Raw genomic sequence first — 16360 nt, 5'->3', positions numbered from 1 at the left:
GTGAAATTAACCAAAAGCAGCCCTAACATTTGTAATTTATACTTTTACATCCATTTTCATTAAACCTTTTCAATACCCCTGCGAGACAGGTGCTGCCTCTGCCCTTTGGCTCCCCCGTCCTCGAGCTGAAGACTGCTGGAGAATACGACTGAACGGGACAGGGTACCAAGAGCAAGATGCAGCAGCCACGTGGGCGCACTGGACTGGGATGGGCAGAGTCTAAACTTGAGCTTGTGTCTTTGAGTGGCAGCTGTAGGATGCCACATGTCTGGCTAAAGTCAGGATGCTGTTGACATGCTAAGGGGCTGGACTTCAAGTCCCATCCCTAGGATGAAGATAATCGGCAGGACAGAGTTCAAAGGCTAAGCCAAGAAAAGTCTTGTGGGAACTGCCCAAGTGTAGCCCTTGAAGGGGCAGGAGGTAAGAGGGGTAGAGGAGGTCAGGAAGAATCACACTTTCTGAAGGCCATTTCTCCTCCAGGACAGAGGAATCTAAAAATCGGCTAGTTGGACAAGTGGCAGTTTAGAGAAGGTTAAATGACAGGTTTAACCATGTTCAAGAAAATGCGAAACCTCAGAAGTGACCCATGGAGGAAGGTGGTGTGGGCAAGAGGGACCCCCAAAGAAACGGGATTCCCCCGAGTTATGCTGAGTCAGAGGCTCAGGTGCGATCAAGCGCTTGCTCAGGTGCTGAGCCCCTGGCTCTGGGTCAGGCCAATAGCAAGTGACAACCAAGCTTCCCCTGAGACACTGACATTCACTGCCTCCAGCTGCCCACAGTTCCAGGAGAAAGAAGACTGAAGACTCAAAAACAAAGCCGAGACTCAGAGCATTGGATGCCAATGACCACACACCAAGGATACTCTGCTGGGTATTGGGATACAATCTCCGGATTCCAGAGCCCACAATTTCCCCATTTTGAGCCACACTGGAAATTACATCTCAGAAGCCAATTTTGATTATATGTGAAACCTCACCTAAAATGGAGGAAATTTTGCTGAGGGCTGGAATTCAGATTATCTGGGCAAAATTCCCTACATACTGTCTCTAACACACCAAACTGAGGTCAAGTTGAATCCCACGCAGTTTTAGATACAAGATTTCCACAACTCACCAATGAAGTGATTCTGCCCCAGGGCAAGCATCTCCTCCAAGAGAACAAGGCCCCCAGGAGCCTGGAGGAGGGTTACGCTCCGCCCATCGATGAGGGAGCACTGCTGAAATCCCGTCGCCGTGACCTTCCACAGCAAAATCAGCGAGGCAGTGGCGTCTTGCCGAATTCTGAAAACAAGAACGACGTCAATGGAAACTCCCTTTCAGAAAAATTCATCTTAGAATCAGGCCATCAGGTTAACACTAAAAATGAAGATGATGTATACACCCATAAAAGTATCAAGAAATGGATGACATGATCTTCTAAACAGGCGCCCGCTTTATGTGGACTCATGATGATCAATCCCCATGCTGTTAAAAACACCCATCTCCCACTTGATCAAAAATATACCACAGAACCACTAATAGGTAACTCTAGGTCATAATTTTCATCAATAATAAAAGGGTCTGTTGAATTTAGAGACAACTTATTCCATGCGTGTGTGTTAGTCACTCACTCATGTCCAACTCTTCGTGACCCCACGGACTACTTCCCACCAGGCTGCTCTGTCCATGGAATTCTCCAGGCAAGAATATTGGAGTTGGTAGCCATTCTCTTCTCCAGGGAATCTTCCCAACCCAGGGATTGAACCCTGCATTGCAGGCGGATTCTTTACCATGTGGGCCACCAGGGAAGCCCAACTTCTTCCATATCCACACGATAAAGAGTTCTGCTAGAATGTATTATACCTGTGTAACACATCCCAAATCACCCGAGTTTGCTGCTAAAATAAGTGAAAGTGTGTCAGCTCCCATGCTTCAGGTCTCCCCTGGTTTTTCCTTGTTTTCAAGATAAAATCCAAAGAATAAGATGCCCTAGCAGACGAACCCACCCAGCCTCCATGCCTCTCAGTCTCGGATTGTGCAGCTCCACCCTTGCCATCCACGCAGTGGCCACAAGGAGCTACTGTGTCTTCCCCCAGGACGTCCTATCCCGGCTCCCAGCCATTGCTTCCCCCTCCCACTGGGAACCTGTCACTCTTCAAGGCCTACCCCACTAGCACCCCTCCTCCAGAACCTTCCCCTCTCTTCCCAGCACTGGTAGCTGCCACTCCTTCCTCTGTGCTGCTGGAGAAGGGGTTCACAGTGCACAGATCTGATCCCTCCCCACCCAAGGCAGAGCTCTTGGCTTGCAGCAAGGGTCTCAATAAAGGGTCGTTAAACGATCAGATTCACCAATAAAGGAAAGCGTAAGGGGCTAGCAACCCTCCCACGTGAACCCAGCACCCAGAGATTGTTCTGCACTTCCATCTTACTCAACCTGCTGCTGCTGCTCCTGGGTCACTGCTGTTTCTGTCTAACGCTGCAGCCTAAGGGTCTTGGGAATTTCAGATTTGTTGTGGGGGCAGTGGGGAGTGGAGAGGAAGGCAGCATTTAAAAGCATAGACCAGAAGTTTCCAGAAAGGCTTATGCAAGTAAAGCAACATGACCCAGACAAGAAAGAACTGGGGCATGGTTTCATAAACATAAAGGAAACCAATGATTTCCCCGAAACCAGCTCTGGCTGGTGGGGTTTCCGTCCTCGGTAGGAGCAACAGAACACTTAGGACAGGGGTCCCCCTACTGGTAGAACTCAGAGCTGCTCCCAGGCCTCACCCTCCTCCCTGCCAGACGTCTTCCCTGTGTCCATCCTGGCTCTTTCCCACCAGGTGACTTCAAGGTGGGGGCAGGGGATACAGAGGTAATGGAACAAAGCCCCTCGTCCAAACATTTTTAGAGACTCCTCTGTTTAGAAGACAAGGTATACAAAAATGACCCTGCGTGGTCCAAGTGAAAAGTGCCCACTGCCCTCTTTCAATGGAGTCACTGCAGTATCCTGGTTAAGCTGGGCCAGGTCCTCCCCGTCCCAAAGTCCTACCCTCTCTTTTAAAGTCCCTGAAGACTAGACAGCAAGTGCCCATTTGGGTACATGACAGGTAGCTTCCCTGGGAGTTCAGCTGGTAAAGAATCTGCCTGCAATGTGGGAGACCTGGGTTTGATCCCTGGGTTGGGAAGATCCCCTAGAGAAGGGCATGGCAACCCACTTCAGTGTTCTTGCCTGGAGAATCCCCGTGGACAGAGGAGCCTGGTAGGCTACAGTCCGTGGGGCCTCAAAGAGTCAGACACGACTGAGTGACTAAGCATAGCACAGCACAGGGTAGGGAGTTGTCAGACAAGTCAGGGGTGCTCCATGCAGCCTCCACCCCCACTCTCCAGCCTCCACCCCCACTCCCCAGCAATGCACAGCACCTGCTGTCCCCACAGGTATTGTCAACACCACTTCCCTTTGCCTCCTCCCCACCCCCTGCAGTGACATCGAGTAGTATGTAATTTGAAGGAGCATAAATTGAAAACACAACAAAACACACATCTCACCTGCTTGTTTTTAAAGAGATAATTGCAATGCTTGGATGTTAAACGTGGGGTAAATCATGCATACTAATTTAACCTATGGTCCATTAAAATCTGAAGAAGCCAAAGAATCTGGGAAGCAAAAGTCATTGAAGAAGTGAAGGGTCTGGCTCTAGACCTTAGCTAAGGCTCTGGGTTTCTTATCTCCCACCTAACTCATCCCACCCAGCATCCCTGGAGTCTCCTCCGAAATCGCCTCTGAAATCTAGTTCCTAAGGGACACAGGCCTCGTCTATACATGGAATTCCATCCCTGGTTCCCACTGGGCTGACCCATTACAGGCCAGTTTTGTGAACAGACGCCACCCAGCAGCCAGAGTACCGATGGTAACCACGTTTCACTAGGAGCGTTCTTACTTGACCGAGGTGTTCTGTGGGACTTCAAAGGATACCAGACGGCCCCCTGCAGAGCTGTTGGCACTGGCATTCCCACAGGCAATGTCTGGAACCACCTGGAGGGGAAAAAAAACACCACAAAAAAGACAGGTTATTAGGGTTAATCTTGGGGCAAGATCATATTAGAGAGCAAAACCCCAAGGGCCGCCTCCACTCCATTCCTTGGATGATGCTGGGGATCGTGACTCGAGAAGCCAAGTGAAACCTTACAAATGCTAACCACAGTGAAAGCTTTGCCATCTGAGTTTGTGAAACACAAAAGCTTTGCTGCGAGCAGTCTGCAAATTACCAGGATGACCACACGGCTAATAGGATGTTGCATGGAAGGGCGGGATATTGGCCCCCTTCTCTCTTTCATCCTGCGCGCAGTCACGGGCCTCTGCTCTCTGCTCAGTCTGGGGGGTAATGAAGGACTAAATGCTTAGGGAACAAGGAGACTGCCTTAGAGGAGCAGCTTCCACATTGTGGGTAGAAATCCAAAAGACTAGAAAAACAAGCCTTCCAGAGAGCCATAGATAGAACGTGTCTGGTCCAAATGACCCTGCTCGCTTCACAGGTGGATGTGGAAGAACATGCTGAGGCCAGGTAGCTGAGAGCTGCCCTTTTCTGTCCCCTATGGACCAGACCTTCATTTTTAAGTGACGTGTTCCGGAAAGCATTATACTGACGTGCATTTAAGAAAAGGAGCTCGAGGGGGGAATTGTGCTCATCAGGAAGCATATTGCTAATACTTGAGCTGTATCCAGTGACGGGCTTCTGACCCGTTCATTCGTTTACTCCTCGTGCTATGACCTGTGCTCATCCCCTGAGAGTTGGCATAAAAGGATATTAAAAGCATTTGTCATCACTGAATTAACAGAGGGCAATAAAGAAATATGCTCAGCACTTTCACCCCATTCCCAGCATGCACAACTTATTGTCCAGAAATACGTTCACGTGTTCCTCTGGCACTCGTAACTTGCTTATCGAATGGCCTAAGAGATAACAGCATGATAGGAAGGTGAGGCATTTCTTTTTCACATTTACCAATCGCAGGAGAGCATGGTTGGCTGGGGAGATTTTAATTGTTGGCTGAGGAGAAATTTTCTTTAAGGGACAGTTCCTTGATAAACATAGGACCAAACCTAGTTCAAATTCAAGAAGTGTGTCATTCAGCAAAGAGGTATTAAAGTCCTAACTTCAAAGCCTTGATTGTAAGTTTGAAATCAGGACAAGTTCTCAGTTTTTTAGGCAGCATAAAAACACTGCCCTTCAGCCTGAATGGGCCTTCACAAATTGTGTGGCAATGAAAAAAAAGTGGGTTAATTGGTTAGAATTACCTAGGATCATAAAACAAGAAATGCTGCCTTACTCTTTTATAACCATAATCAGAATTTCTGGACATATTCTTTGGCTCTAAAAATGCTATACAAAGATCTATGTGGGCATTTTTTTTTCAGGTAAGCTAAAAGCCTGTCATAACATACAACCACAGGTCTATACTGATAAGGAATACTATATGGAATGGAATTGCACTTTATCAATGTTAACTCAAACCCACGATTTCCATTTGTCCAACTTCAATTCTTCTAGCTAGCAAACTTATATTTTATGTTAACTTTTAAAGGTCTGCTGGAAAATCCTCAGCGCGAGACTTCTGATGGGCTTGAAGGTACAATAAGCCAAACTCAGACCAGACAAGACTCAATGAACAGAATCTGCTGTTGCCAAAATGAATCAAACTTGGAAATTTCACTCTTAAATGTACTGCCAAAATACTTTAAAAATCAATAATATGTTTTTTTCTAAATCCCACTGAACTGCTGCAAGTAACCAACAACAGAATCTAAACAATAACAAACTAAAACTGAGGCATAAAATTCCATGGAGGAAAATTAGGTCAGTAATTGAGAGTCTATAATATGTTCATTGATAATACTCTTCATTGAGCTGCCTGTCCCAAATCTAAGATTATCTCACATAAAGGTATGTGAATATCATTTCAGAAAATAATTTCATTCATTTTCTTCCTTGTTTTTTCTTCTTATGCTCATAAAACAATCATAATTGGCATGTCGTATTTACATAACCAAGAGAGATTTCCTACACGGAAAGGCAGACAGGAAAAAAGTATGGCATCTTTTGTTCAATGTGTAACTTCAAGGCTTTTGATTTTTATTGCTAATATTAGAACCACTGGAATGATTTTAACCATACTGGTTTCTTACATAAAAACATGTTCACTTAACGTTCTCACCTCCACTTGATCCCATTTCATTTCTACAACTTTCTGGCCCGTTTTCGGCTGCCACGTCGGCAGGGTGATGGTTGCCTGAGAGCGTGGGAGCATTATCTCGGGCTCCTGGGTGGCAGGGACAGGCTGAAGCTGCCTGGGTGCTGTGGACTCGGTCCAGCCAGAGGCGGGGACGCTGGAAAGTGCCTGTTCACAGTTTGGACCTTCGTAGCCTTCATTGCAAATGCAGAGGTAGCCATCGCCGCTGCCGCTGCTGCTGCAGTTGCCATGGTGACAGGGGTGGCTGGCGCAAGGATCCGCAACAAGCTGAAACGAGACCATAAATGGGTCAATTATTCCTTCATAAGGAATGTGGTGCCTTTGCTGGGAAATGAGTTCCGTGACTCAGAGCTGCTGGTCTAAAAGAAATGTTATTCCTGTGGACTATTTAACATTTCGTGCTGTTGAGGGGTGGGGGGCATCTCCCAAGGTCATCACAACACTAACCCTTCCGCAGATAACAGATGTCTAACAAAGAACTATGTAGTTAGTGAAAAAGAGCCTCCCCTAATCCAAGGCCCTAAATAAAGCTGATTTCAGGAATACTTATTTAGAGAAGTTTTCTAAGGCGAAAATAGTTAAACCAGAGACTCGTTAGGAATATACAAACTTCGATCTTTTTAGCTGCGGGTCAACGGATACAGGAATCTAAATTGAAATCTCTTCTTTCACATCCTGAACCATTGTAAGGTCTCCTTATGAGAAATGACTGCCCAGTTTATCGCCTCTACAGTTGCACTTACCTATGTCTTCCAATTTCCTACCTGATGAACAATTCTTTTTTAAGGTGATATTTAATTAAAGGCTTCCAACCTGATGAGCTGGCATGACAACTGCAGGTTAGAAGGAAGCATGGCGGTGACTTCTGTTAAGCAGAGTTTGATGAAAGTTTCTAACCTCATTATTTGAAAGGGTGATTACAGAGATATGTGACCCGGCTGCAAATGGAAGATAAAAATTTAACTACATATCTTTAAATTATGCTCCTGTTCTAAGAAAAGTGTTTATCCCTGAGTTCCTTGCTGACCTTTGAATTGGCTTTGTTATCACTTACAGATGTTACAAAAACAATATGAAATGAAACGACATAACAGTGCTTCTCTCCAGACAGCCCAAGGGTTGAGGCATGTTCACCGAGCTAATTCCATTATTATTTGCTTCTATGATAACAGAAAATTAGACTCCTATCTGATGTACCCCTGGCTTCCCAGGGCTGATAATAGGACAGAACTGAGTGAATAAGAGACTGCCGAAAAACAGGACCTTCGACTTCTCCTGCTGAAATGAGTTCATGCTTTAACACACATGGATAGAATTCTGCCTGGAAAAACAGCTACTCGCTCTGCTAATTACCCTCGTCACACAATTTCCAGCAAACTCCTTTAGGACGATTAAGGGATTTTGGACTGAATAAAACAGCTCCCAAAATACCACACTGTTAATTCTGTGCTCTCACTTGGAAAAAGCTTCACAAAATCTCAGATACAAGTAGACAGGTGGGTATCTGAAGAAAATATTTAAAGTGTAAATATTTTAACATATTTACAGTTTTTATCAACTCAAAGTAAAATCCAGACTCCTTCCAGGGAAGACAAAGCCCCCCCTAATCTGGTCCCTCCCCACTCCTGATGCCGTCTCTTCCCCCACACTATCCTCCTCCTTTACACTCAACCCCTCCACCTTCTTTCTGTCCTTGGATTATCAAGGTCATCCCCACCCCAGGGTCTTTGCACCTGCTGGGCCCACACCTGAAATGCTTTCTCTCAGACTTTTCATGCTTTTTTGCTTCATTTTGCAGAGTCGGATACGACTTGGCGACTGAACAACGGCAACTACCCTCTTTCACAAAGTTCTCTGCTCAACCGTTACCTCTTCCAAGAAGCCTTCCCTCACTGGAAAATCTAAAGTAATCCCTTTTTTTCTCCCACAGTGCCTGGATTTATCTGCCGTGTTCACAGCTCTGTTCCCAGCATGTTGACAAAAACAGAAAATGTGGTGGGGTTTCCTTTTAAAAAGCATTGAAAAGATAAAAGCAGACAGATGACTTGGTTTCTGAAAAGCAATGGGTGATGAGGGACAGACTGAATTGCTCCTTTAGTCCTGATATGTGCCTGTGCTTTGGATTTATTTTTAGGAAGGCTTCCTGGAGTGGGTATCATCTCAAGAAGGAGGAGGAATTTAATTCTCTGGGATAAAGGGGGCATGTAAACCAGGTTTCTGACACCAACTCTCAAAGCAAGGTCAGAGGTTGACCTCATCACAAATTAAGACTTTTAACACATGCCTAAAAACACAGACATATGTTTAAATCATTTTAAAAATTGTAGAGATCACTACAAAGAAATCGGTTCTGGAAGTGCAAACCTCCATGGTGCAGCTTAGGGAATGACATCACTAAGACAAAGACCACCTGTCTGATGGTCAGAGCGGCCCCAGGGCTTCTGTCCCATCGTCACAGCCCACTGCTGGAGACCACCAGTCCCCAGAGACTGTCTGGGTGGGTCACTGCATACAGCCGTCCCGTCGTGGGCAGTGTGAGCGTGGGGAGAGCTGGGTGGGAAGCGCAGACCCCCAAGTTCACCAGACCCAGGAGGCAGCTCCACCAGGTGAGGGAATAAAGAGCTGAAAGAAAAACATGCTGAGGATAAACAATACCATCTAAGTGCTGCTGTCTGGGCCTCATAGATGAGAGGAAAGCAAGAATAGCATATAAGATTCAGTAAGGATTGACTTATGTAGAAGGTCTGAATATTCCCTGGAAGGACTGATGCTGAAGCTAAAGCTCCAATACTTTGGCCACCTGATGCGAAGCGCCGACTCATTGGAAAAGATCCTGATGCTGGGAAAGATTGAAGGCAGGAGAAGAAGGGGACGACAGAGGATGAGATGATTGGATGGCATCACCAACTCGATGGACATGAGTTTGATCAAACTCTGGGAGACAGTGAAAGACAAGGAAGCCTGGCATGCTGCAGTCCATGGGGTAAAGAGTGGGACACAACCTAGTGATTCTACAACAACAATGTAGAAGGCCAGGAGAAATGCTCTTAGTAAAGAAAAGAGGACAGAAGCTAAAAATTAAACTATTAATTGTATAGATTTCTAAAGAGACTCAAAACAGTGAATCCTATGATGGTGCACCCACGCACACATACGCGCTGAAGACAAAGCGGAGTGTTAATTGCCCTGGGAGGTCACTGACCCCTTCTTTAAAATAATTGTGTCATATTCATGCTACTTCTTGGGCTTTCTGCTAGTGGCTTCAATAACAATGCCAACTACCTGCTCTTCTATCCTCTAACACTTCAGACTAGTTTCACTTTAAAAAGTCAATTGCCTAACAACAAATATAAGATAAAGTGCAATCATGAACCTTTAAGCAAAATCTTGGCATCATAAATATTTATTGTAAGTCCTGTTTTTCTGTACACAGCCTATTCAGCGTTTTTTGTTTTTGTTTTTGTTTTTAAGTTTGTATGTGTATTTTATCTCACAGGGAAAAAGTCCTATTATAGATGTCACTACTGCCCTTGAATCCATTACATGTGAACCATAAGCAGAAAGTAACCAAACTGCCAAGATATCATAATTAACAGACCTGACTTTGGGAATACTCAAAATTTAACAGGTGATAGCTTCTGGTTTCTAACAATGGGGAAAAAGGATAAAGACGTTGTCATATCAGCAGAAAGAGTAAAGAGAAAGCTCACGGGTTAATGGTTTCCTGCTTACAGTAAACAACAAGCTCATATATTAAATACTGTATGCTCTTTTCATCTGATTAATTCATCTCTTTAAGCCAAATTCTTTCACATCATGGAACTAATCTAACACTATTCACATTTTATTTCAACTCTTCACCTATGTCAGATAATTGATGCTACAATCAAGAGCACTTCTGGGGTGTAGACAGGGTAAGGTGGAGGCCAGGCCAGAGAGAAGGTGCCTGCCAGCCCCGGGTGATATGAAGACAGTCTCATGTGATGCTTTAGCAGTGACCTGCTTTCTTTCCTTAAATTGTCTGCTGCCCATATTTTTGGCAATTCCAGTGCCCTCTGCAGCATACGAACAGAAGGATAAAAGGTCAAACTTAAAACAGGTGTAAAAAAGGCCCACTTACAGAATCATTCAATACAAGAACATCAAAGCTACCAGAGTCGCTGCAAAGTGCTGCATATGAACCTCTTCGTCTGTGTTACTTGGTGATGAGGGCGGGGGCAGAGGGGTGCCTGGGAGTCACATAAGCACCTCACTGGCAATCCTTCCATACCAGTTTAGACACTAAAGTGCCTAAATGGGCCTCCTTCCTACTTCTCCTGTGCTTTTACAGAAAACTCAATGCATCGGTCAGTAATTCAAGTGATGTTTCTCCAGCCTCTATGATGTGCCAGGTAATGCCTAGAAGAGAGGTCAAGAGGATGAAGCAAGCCTAGTTCCAGCCTGCAAAGAACTCAGTCCAACAGAAGGGTCAGACAAGTGAGCGGAGACATGCCTTGAGCTGTCTATTTTCAGCTAATGCCCTGCGGGTATGTGTGTCAACCATTATGGTCCTGTGTTTTACTGAGTTAAAGTTGCTAAAACTGACGGTTCTAGTGAGGTAGATGAACCTAGAACCTGAGTGAAGTCTGAGAGAGAAAAACAAATATTCCATATTAACACATATAAATGAAATCAAATGGTACCAATGAACCTAAAAATGGGAAGAAATAGAGCCGTAGGCATAGAAAACAGACCTATGGACACAGCATGGGCAGGAGAGGGTGGGACAAACTGAGAGAGTAGCATTGAAATATACACATCATCATGTGTAAACTAGATAACTAATGAGAAGCTCCTGTATAACACAGGGAGCTCAGCCTGGTGCTCTGTGACAACCTAGAGTAGGGATGGGGTAAGAGGTAGGTGGGAGGTTCAAGAGGGAGGGAACATATGCATTTAAAAAAGAAGAAGCAAATTTTTTTTTTTTTAATGAAGACATTATTTTTTAAGTTCCTAAGACTGAAAGAGAGAATGGGCTTAATAACTACAAGTCTGAAATGAGCCAGTCTCTTAGATGGCAATGGCAGCTCTCACAAAAGACACAGCAGAAAGGAATGTTCTAGTGGAAAATGGAGCCAGCTGAGCACCCAGCGTCCTGGCAATCACCCTGGTGTACAGGTAGCCAAGTGGTTGGGGCAAGTCCCTTGCCTTCCCTGGGCACACATCCCTCCAGCATCCAGGGTCTGGGGTGGGACATGTCCAGATCGGCTCCAGCTGTTCTCAGAGGGTCCATAGGAGCACAGAGCACCCTGGGGTCACCTCCCTCACTCATTTATACCCACACTCAGTTAGCAGAGTCATCCAGGCCACGGAAAGGGTGTTTGAGGAGGAGAACCTACAAACACTGATGGAACACACAACGTGGCCCGGGCAGTTGAAGCAGGTTACCTGGGTGGGTGGGGGACACGGTGGCCTCAGTGCACTTAGACAGGAGGGTAGGCACAGAATGGAAAGAACTGAGAGGGAATTTCTGTAAGTAAAATGGGCCAGAGTTTTTGTAATTTGAGCAGCAGAATCAATTAAGGAACTTTTAATACAGATTTCAATACAGATGTTAGTACTGTTGGAAGAAGAGATGCCTTAATAAGTAAGAAGCAAAAACAAAAACCTTAAAGCAGGATTTTTCAACTTCTGCACTAGTGGCTCTTTGGGCTGGGTAATTCCTTACTGTGGAGGCTGCCTGTATATTGTAGGATGTTGGACAGCATCTCTCATCTCTACTTACTAGATGCCAGTAAGACCCTCCCACCAATAATGACAGCTGTGAACCCCAAAAATATCTCCAGAAATTGCCACTGTCTTCTGGGGGAAAACCACCTCCAACTGAGAACTACTGTCTTAAAGGAACAGACTGAAGCATTTCATTCCATCAATATGCTTTGACTATCCATGAGACTCCATAAATGGAATCAAAAGGCAACAATACAGGAAAATATGTACAATCTACTACATACGACTAAACCCTTTATAATACAAATTCCTAGACATCAATTAGAGAGAAAAGCCTCAGTAAAAAGGACAAAGAAATAAGCAATATTCAGAATGATTTGCAAAGAATCATGCCATTTTTACATTATTTTTAAACACAAAACACAATATTATGTGTTTGTTTATTGGTAGGTGGCTCAGTGGTAAAGAATCTGCCTGCCAATGCAGGAGACACAGGTTCAATCCCTGGGTTGGGAAGATCCCCTGGAGAAGGAAATGGCAATGCACTCCAGTATTCTTGCCTGGAAAATCCCATGGACAGAGGAGCCTGGTGGGCTATATATATAGTCCATGGGGTTGCAAGAGTCAGACATGACTTAGCCACTAAACAACAACAACTCTTTGTTTAAGTACAAAAACAAACTTTTAAAAGTAGAAGGGACCGTTGTTTTAGGAATTTAAGCTGCAGAATCCTCTAAGGGACATTATAAAATACAGATTCCCTGGCCCCAAGCTGTGAATGAAATACTGAGGACGAGGCCTAGAAAGCTTTATCTTTCAACATTCTCCAGCTGATTCTGGAGCACTATTCCAAAAACCAAAATTCAGAATTTGTCTGTGTAAACCAGGGGTGGGCAAATTACAACCACAGGCTGGAGCCAGTTTGTTTCTGTAAATAAAGTTTTATTGGAACACGGCCACGGCCATCTGTTCATATTTTACCGCTTTTGCACAACATCGGCAGAATCCAGCCCACAAAGTCTATACAATATTTATTATCTGGGCCTGGAGTTTGCCAATTCCTGACCCAGAAAAGATGAATCTGAGGATTCACAAAAGGAAGAAAACAAACAGGTGGGCTCCTCTAGGAAGACTTCAGAGAAGAAGACAAACTTGAACAGGGCCATGATAAAGTTGCTAGCAATTCCATCTAATTGTTTCTCCTTTACTAGAGTCATGTGCACTATGAGATTCAATCACAGAGGGACCGTTCACAATACAGCTTAAGGTAGAAAAGGGATCAGATGTCCTTTTTTTTCCTTTACTTTTTATTTTTTACTGGAGGATAGCTGACTAACAGGGCTTCCCTGGTGGCTCAGTGGTAAAGAATCCACCTGCCAGGGCAGGAGACTCAGGTTCAATCCCTGGGTCGGGAAAATCCCCTGGAGAAGGAAATGGCATTCCATTCCAATAGTCTTCCATGGGAAAACCTGTAGCCAGAGGAGCCTGGTGGGCTCAGTCCGTGGGGTCATAAAAGAGTCAGACATGACTTAGCAACTAAACAACAACAAAAATAGCTGATTAACAATGTTGTGAAAATTTCAGGTGGACAGAAAAGGGACTCGGCCATACAGACAGGTACACACTGCTACACCCACACGTCCTTTCAGTTTTTCATATCATGTTTCTCCACCCAAAATAGAAATTGCACTGGTTAGAAATGTCATCTTCATGCTGAAAGACAAACGAACATTGTTGGGGTCCAACTGTCATAGTATTTTTGTCTTAAAAATGAATTTTTCCCACTTTCTTCAATAAAGATCTCAACTATATTCCAACACCAACTGCTTATCCACTAGGAGTAAAAATGTGTGAAAAAAAAAACCATTATAATGCTTATGCCAGTAGTAGTCTTGGCCAAGAAATGCATCCCATGAATTTTTTTTACCAAATCCAAATAACAAAAATGCTCATTCACTTTAAAGAAGCAAGAACTATATATCTTTGCGTGTGTGTGTGTGTGTGTGTGTGTGTGTGTGTGTGTGTGTGTGTGCTCAGTTGCTCAGTCGTGTCTGACTCTTGCTACCTGATGGACTGTAGCCAACCAGGCTCCTCTGTCCATGGGATTTCCCCAGTAAGAATACTGGAGTGGGTTTCTATTCCCTTCTGCAGGAGATCTTCCTGATCCAGGGATCAAACCTGAGTCTCCTGCATTAGCAGGTGGGTTCTTTACCACTGAGCCACCAGGGAAGCCCATATATCTTAGTGAAATACACTAAGGAAACAATTCCCACGTGTTCTGATATTGCTTTATTTCTGTATTAGGAAATTACTTGAAAAATTATTCTTGGACTGATCTGGGTAGCCCATTTCTACCCCCACCCCCCACTCCCCCAGTTCAGAGTCACTTTCTTAAAATCAGCCTGTCCTGGTTTTGGCATGCAAGTTGAGTCACATCTGTAAGTAAGCCGAAAGGAAACTGCAAGCAGAATTCAGACTTTTGACATGAAACGAGTCCATTAAAAATAAACCACTACCTATCTAATTACTTTCCAACTTTTCTACGGAATCCCTTTAAGACCTGATACTTTGGGAAATTACCTTGAAATTGCAGTCCCTTTGCTGTAGTCCAGGTAACACACACAGTCAGTACTCATACTGATGAATCTTTAATCCCTGTTCCTTGCAGATATATCAAAATTAAATAACTCTTCTTCAAAAACTTGGCAAACTCTCTGTCGCTTGGTGTCCTTATTCAACTACATTCTAAAGGATAACATTCGGCTGCATTTACTGCCATAGGCACACCAGCCTCAGTGAAATGCTTCTTGTCTTGTTTTTCTTTGAACCATTTGGAGATCATTTTCTCAAATCAGAAACTCACAGAACAATTCCAGCACATATATTCTTGTTCCCTCTCTCATCAGAGACACTCAGACCTCCAAGAAAACTCTTTTGACAAAACAACAATGTCATGAATACAGGAACTATGTCAACTTTTACCTCCTTGCTTATTCACCAAAAGGATCCTGCAGCAAAATGGGAATTAAATAGCTTATGAAGATCATATAATCATCTCAACCAATGCGGGAAAATCGTTTAATTAAATTCAACATCCATTTACAGTGAAGACAGTTATAAAACTAGGAATAGAGGAGAACTTCTTTATTCTGATAAAGAGTATCTATTAACACCAAAAAAAAAAAAACCCTTCAGAACATAATGGTTATCAGTGAAATGTTGTAAAGTTTCTCTCTGAAGTTGAGACCAAAAGAAGGAATCTGCTTTCACCACCTCCACTGAACATTACATTCAAGGTCCTAGCCAGTGCAAGGAAGCAAGAATAAAAGAAGTTATAAAGACTGAATAGGAACAAAAGTGTTATAATGGGCAGACTACATGATTATGCATGCAGGTAAGTTATTAGAATATGGAACTTCATCAGGTTTGCTAGATACAAGGTCAACATTAAAAAAAATTTTTTTGAAAGAACAATTGCATCTCCATGTATCAGAAACATAAAAAAAAAACTTCTTAAAAATGTGGTCTACAATATTTTTTAAACCCTTAGGAATAAATCAACCTGAAGAAGTACATGGCCTCAACAGAAAGCTATAAAATAGTGAAGCAGTATTTAGAGAAATTAAAGACAGTATACATAAGTGGAGAATCTAGTTAGGGACCAGAATACTCATTTTTACAAAGATTCCAATTTTCCCCAGTGACCTACAGATTCAATGCAACTCCAAAAAAATCACAACGGCATTTCTCTGTTCTTCTGTAAAATGTCCCTAAATAGCCCAGACAGTCCTAAATAAGAACAATGGAGGAGGGGTTGGTCTCCCTCCTCTGAAACTTTAATGCTATAGTAATTAGGACAATAGAACAGAGAATCAAGAAACAGAATAACCATATGAACACTTCCTTACTGGACTAGAATAGTGTGATAAATATAGTCCTTTCAGTAAATTGATAACCATATGAGGGAAAAAATTAAGCTTAGCTCCTCCATCACAACACATACAAAGATAAATTGCAAGTGACCTGAAACTAACATAGATTAATTATACTTCAATTTAAAATTTTTCTAACTTAAAAAGTTTCTAAAATATTTCTAAATAAGTTACATTAATTAATTAAATACATACAGGCTTCCCTGGTGGCTCAGATGGTAAAGAATCTTCCTGCAATGTAGGAGACCTAGGTTTGATCTGTGGGTCAGGAAGATTCCTTGGAGAAGGAAATGGAAATCCATCCCAGTATTCTTGCCTGGAGAATCCCAAGGACAGAGGAACCTGGCAGGCTACAGTCCATGAGGTTACAAAGAGTCAGACAGGACCGAACAACTAACACACACACACACACACACACACACACACACACACACAAATACATGCAACTGGATAGATGACAGATAGGTTGATAGGGGATTGTAATCTAAACATACATGCATGAGATACGCA

General features: G+C 43.5%; 1 protein-coding gene across 1 annotated transcript in view; it reads right to left on the bottom strand.

The window, feature by feature from the left end:
- The window catches only part of DNER (delta/notch like EGF repeat containing), a 382962-nt gene that overhangs the window by 228674 nt on the left and 137928 nt on the right, over positions 1-16360 (bottom strand). Inside the window, exons 2-4 of the mRNA XM_018058657.1 lie at positions 6174-6476; positions 3899-3993; positions 1114-1280 (exon numbers count right to left, since the gene is read on the bottom strand). Of these exons, the coding sequence (XP_017914146.1) occupies positions 1114-1280; positions 3899-3993; positions 6174-6476 (565 nt within the window). The remainder of the gene's footprint in view (positions 1-1113; positions 1281-3898; positions 3994-6173; positions 6477-16360) is intronic.

Source organism: Capra hircus, chromosome 2 (genome assembly GCF_001704415.2).
Source record: "Capra hircus breed San Clemente chromosome 2, ASM170441v1, whole genome shotgun sequence".
Classification (NCBI taxonomy): domain Eukaryota; kingdom Metazoa; phylum Chordata; class Mammalia; order Artiodactyla; family Bovidae; genus Capra; species Capra hircus.
The sequence above is the reverse complement of the archived record's forward strand: the minus strand, read 5'-3'. Positions and strand labels throughout refer to the sequence as shown.